The 5,389-nt window shown below is 35.5% G+C and overlaps 1 protein-coding gene across 1 annotated transcript; it reads left to right on the forward strand.

Moving 5' to 3' along the window:
- Positions 1-244: 244 nt before the first annotated feature.
- On the forward strand, positions 245-3,583 carry LOC149783270 (zinc finger protein 862-like). Its single transcript, XM_089931499.1, has 4 exons — positions 245-377; positions 996-1,226; positions 1,607-1,973; positions 2,279-3,583. Exons 1-4 carry the CDS (start codon positions 299-301, stop codon positions 3,264-3,266), a joined length of 1,665 nt encoding a protein of 554 aa, XP_089787625.1. The 5' UTR covers positions 245-298; the 3' UTR covers positions 3,267-3,583.
- Positions 3,584-5,389: the final 1,806 nt, after the last annotated feature.

Here is a 5,389-nt window from a genome sequence, read left to right on the forward strand (position 1 = left end):
TAGAAAACAGCATTTTCTTCCAGTTTATCATACTCTGTGGCCATGCCTGAAACCATCGTCCAAAGGAGAACATTTTGTGCTTTGCACTGTTTGCAACGTTGATTTTTCCTGCGCACATGGTGGAAGGAATGACTGTTCACGGCATGTGGAATCCGAAAATCATGCGAAATTGGCATCATTAGTGAAGGGAAATAGAAATATTCTGTCGATGATGAAGGGAAAGGAAGTCAGTGATCAACACATATTTCAAAAGCAAATAACCCGTGCTGAGGCGATTTTATGTGAGATTATCGTAAATATGAATTTGTCATTGAGCACAGCCGACAAGTTAACGGAAGCAATGAAAAATATGTTCCCAGATTCCAGAATTGCACAAGGTACTTAGAAACAATCTCTCTCTCTCTCTCTCTCTCTCTCTCTCTCTCTCTCTCTCTCTCTCTCTCTCACACACACACACAAACACAGATGCACACTCTTAATCTTATAACTTCAGATTGACACATTGTCCTTAGACCGATGTGGGTTCTTTTTCCTTTCATATCAGATCCAAACTTGTTTTTTTTAAAAATAGTTTTTTAAAATAAAAATTAAAACGGAAACTAAACAATCACAGTTTAAGGTCAAAGAATCGCCGCCCCCCCCCCCATACTGCTGTGTTTGCTAGATGCATGAAAGTTGCTAAACTTGTTTAAACATTAAATATTTCCATAAATAGTATTGACTATAAAAAATTATCAAAATAGGATAGAATTTCATAGATGTAGATACTAAATGCAATGATCTCGGTGTAAATGTTAAATATATTAAAAAATTCAGGTTATGCACGTTATTACAGTTGTATGTATCTTAGCTATACTCTGTCCTTAGTTAATTAGTTTGCAGATATTAGAATAATATCTGAAATGCTTTGGTTTTTTTGGTAAATAATAGGCTTCATAATATAAACTTTCTGCCAGTGGTTTCCATTTTGTAATGTTATTGCTGGCGTTCTTTAGGAATGAGGTGCTGTCGCAACAAAGCAACTGCTGTTATAAAGGAAATGTCAACAATTCAGATGAGTGACCTAACTGCACGCATGATAAAGTTCCCATTCAGCATTGCCACTGATGGAAGCAATGAAGGTGACAAGACACAGTTTCCTCTTGTGGTTCGAACCAAGCAGTCAGAATTAGGACAGGTCAGCTCAGAGCTATTGGCACTACCTGTATGTGAAGGTTCTGCTACTGGTGAGAAATTTTTTAGTTACATGTTTTTAAAACTACTTTTCAGGGAGGAGATGGTGATGCCTTTCAAAGGACACCTGCTCAGATCAGGATTATTGATAATGATAGGTTGTCTTGCTAGTTTCTTTAAATCATTATCTATAAAACTAAAGATTGGACTGAACATTTTGTTACAAGGTATAGGCTTTATGTGCTTCATTTTACAACATTAGTATCTTGTTCCCTTGATATGGTATTTCGTTATTTCTGTTCAAAACAATTTCATCGTTCTTCTCTGTATTGATTTTGAGAATATTAAGTGTCAAAATTTCTTTAAAGTTATTTTTCTTTATTATCTTTTCCACCATTTGCATTCTGATTGTTTATGTATATGTCTTTTTCAGGTGAAAAGATCTTTGATCTTGTGCACAAAGAGCTTTTCATCCGTGGGATTCCATGGAAGAATTACATCTCATTTGGATCTGACAATGCCAATGTAATGACTGGGAAGAAGAAAGGAGTTTTATCCTTTGTGGAGAAGGAACAGCCTGAAGTCTTCTTGTCTGCCTGCACCCTTCACCTAGTTCATCTTGCAGCAAAAAGAGGTGCAGAGTGCCTGCCACCAGTTGATGAAGTCCTGGTAGACATCTTTTACTTCTTTAAAAAAAGTACTGTCCGGCAGTCAAATCTGAAAGAACTTCAGGGACTATATGACGTCGAACAAAAAAAGATGCTCAAGCATGGAAGAACCAGATGGCTGAGCATTGGAAGGTATGACACTGATGGATTACTATTCGCAATAATATTTGTTAGCAAACTGTCGTTGAGGTTTTGAATGTAATGAAAGGTTCCGATTTGTTGACTTCCTGATCAGAATCTTTGTAGTTTCATTAGTTATATGCCATCAATTCATTTACACTGTAATAATCATTTCCATGTTTCAGCTACATGTACATTGTTTAAATAGTTAATCTACTATATAGTCAATGCCCTTAATGTCAATTTCTGGTCAGAATAAATTTATAAATATATTAATTTATGCAGTTTCTCAAATTTTTTGCCTTCTTGTTTTTCAGATGCCTTGCAAGACTGCTTGAAAATTGGGATCCATTGAAGCATTTCTTCCATGAAGAACAGAAGAAGAAAAAACCAGGAAAATCTGAAGAGAGGGGCTACTCTGCACAGAAGGTTGATGTTATTTTCCAGTTCGTTCGTTCTCCGACAAACAGGCTGTATTGTTTATTTCTCAGCTATACCATCAAGGCATTTGAAAAAGTCCTTTTGAAATTACAAGCAGAGGACCCCATGATCCATGAGGTGCGGCCATTGCTGTGTAATCTCTTAACTGATCTATACAGCCGTTTTATTAAGCCAGATGCTATTTTGAATCATACTGTGGAGGAGGTCCGTTTCAAAGATCGACAGAAACAAAAGGATGATGAAGACCTTTTAATTGGAGGAGAAGCAAGAGATTTCCTGGGCAAAGCAGAAGAAAATCATCTGCGAAAGAGCAGAATAACAGACTTTTATTCCTCGGTGAGGGCTTACTTTGAAGCAATCTGTGCCTATCTTTTGGTGAAGCTGCCACTACAAGACCCCCTGCTTCAACACATTTGTGTTGTGGATCCTAGGAATCAAGTAACAGCAAAATCAATAAATTTACATTACTTTCTGAAAAGATTTCCATGCTTGTTACCACCAAGTGTAACTGCTGATACCATCATAGAGCAGTTTTGCCGGTACCAATCAACGGACATCTCAATGTGTTTGAAAAACAGAATTGATGAATTTTGGATTGCTGTTTCTGCCAAGGAACCTGATCTCCAGTCTTTGTGTGATGTCATGCTGAGCTTACTCACTGTGCCTCATAGCAGTGCTGCTTGTGAACGCATTTTCAGCTGTGTTAGGAAAAATGTTACTGATCAGAGATCCTCACTAGCTAATCAGACCATTGAGGCTTTATTGGTCCTGAAATCAAAAGCAAAGAATTTTACCAAAGAGTTGACAGATGACCAGCTGGATAGGATAAAGAGTGCCTATTATATAGCCATTAAAAACCCATAGACTAACTAAAGCCTTCATTAAAGTCAGTGGTGTTTAATTTCTGACGATTTTGCCTTGATACACAGAATTGCCTGAATACCAGCGTCTTTACAAACTAAGACTTATTTATAGAATATTATATAGTCTGCATGTTGTGCAATAGTAAATAATGGTAATTATAGTGTATTGATAGTGTCTACTATTTGTGAGCAGTTTCACAGGTGACGTGTGCTGTGTTGTGATGTTAGAGACACTGAATGAAAATACTGACTGCCATCTTAAAATACTGACTGACATTGCTTAAAATACTGACAAGAAAATATATGGGTAAACAGGTCTGGTGGTAGGTAAAGCGTTTTCCCATGTAACTTATTGGACCCTGTCTGTATGTCTGTTACGAATTTATTCAAGCTTAAAGTTCCTTCACATTTATATTACTGATGCCACCATTAGGAAAAATATAAAGACCATTACATAACTTTATAGGAAAATAATTGTTTGCTTAAAAATTTAAATCAAAAGCATTTAAAAATGTATATATTGAAAGCATTCCATGAATTCCAATTTGTTGCTTGTTACTATGGTAATGTCAGACTGGTTAGTGATGACCAGTCTGCTTTAGACATTTTCTTTAAAGTTTACATGTCTAAATGCCATGTAGAGTATCAGACCTTACAGCCCTTATGATTTTGCCATTAGTCTTATGAAAATTACCCTTAAAATACGGACTTACGGCATACAGCAAACAGAAAATGATCAATGCCGAAAAATCCGGAACATGTGTTCATCTGTTTCATTAGGATTGGGATTTCATATTAGAATTAGAGAAATTATTCAGCAAACCCAACAAAATTTACAGATGCTTTAAACTGCGTCACCATGATCAAACTGTTGATTTTAGAATTTTTTTAAAAATGACATCCATCAAGAGATGTATGTTTAAGACAAAAGGGGAAATAAGCCTCTTGAATAGTGTTAATAATCAACACAGAACAATAAAAAGGATTATTCGGTTTATTGTGAATAAAAAGCTGGAATGGACACAATTACATTGATTGGACATCATGTGCTAATTTGAGTATCACTTGTGGCAAGAGATATGATTGTCATCATCATGTGAAATGGAAAAAGATAAGAATTATGTCAAGTTGAGAGATAACATGCCATTGAGCTGCATAAGGTTTGGAACTTGAATATGTGCAACTGTACTGGTAGCAACTAAACTCTGTTTACTTTACAAACTTTTCAGTTGAACATAATGTTTACTTTGGCTGCATGTTTCGAATACTTCACCTTTAATTACGTTTTTGAGCTTTACAATAACAGCTTTTGGTATTTTTTACACTGTACTGAAAACTGGTCAAAAGTAAGGAAAAATCAGTTGCTTTACTGAGACAGACTTGGCATGTATGGGGTATAGACTTTCTTTTATATTAAAGTAATCCATAATTACTTCCAGTTATGGCTCATAAGTTGTCAAAGTCTAAGAATGTATTATTTTGTTTAAATAGTATATTGACAATCAGCTATTGTATTTATTGTGTTCATGAATAATAATGAGGCTGCCAGGGTAACATGGTGGAACAGGATGGAGAGATGGAGCATCCAGCTCTCCCATCATATCCACCTGGAGAAAGATCAAGTTGAGCAGTTACCTGTCAGGGCCATCAGGAGGAAGAAGCTGATGTTGTGAATCCTCAGGTGGAATATGTCATTCAGCTACCATCATATGCTCTGTCCTAGTATCTGATAATGGAATTGTCAAATTTTAGTAACTGTGTGCGTACAGAATTCAGGATGTTTAATGAGAATATGTCAGTTCCATAAACTAATATTGATATTAATTTTCATTTTTACTCTATCTTTTCAGATAGTGTCTAATGCACATTTGCTATTTCCTTTATAACACTGATATTTTTCAAACAGTACAAGACTTTAAGATGTTTTCAATATTTGTGGACTGAATGTTATGGATCTTGATGTGTACTGATTGGTTGTGATCAGTATGGAGACTTCTGGATTCATTACCAGTGCATGAGAACCAATGATTCTAATAAAGCTGTTTCTGCAAGCAGATATGTTTGTGTATTTTGTCAGATTTAATTTAACAGACTTAAAAGTTTAAATTTTTTGTTGAATGTATT

Source organism: Sinohyriopsis cumingii, chromosome 14 (assembly GCF_028554795.1).
Source record: "Sinohyriopsis cumingii isolate HCF-2022 chromosome 14, ASM2855479v2, whole genome shotgun sequence".
Lineage (NCBI taxonomy): Eukaryota > Metazoa > Mollusca > Bivalvia > Unionida > Unionidae > Sinohyriopsis > Sinohyriopsis cumingii.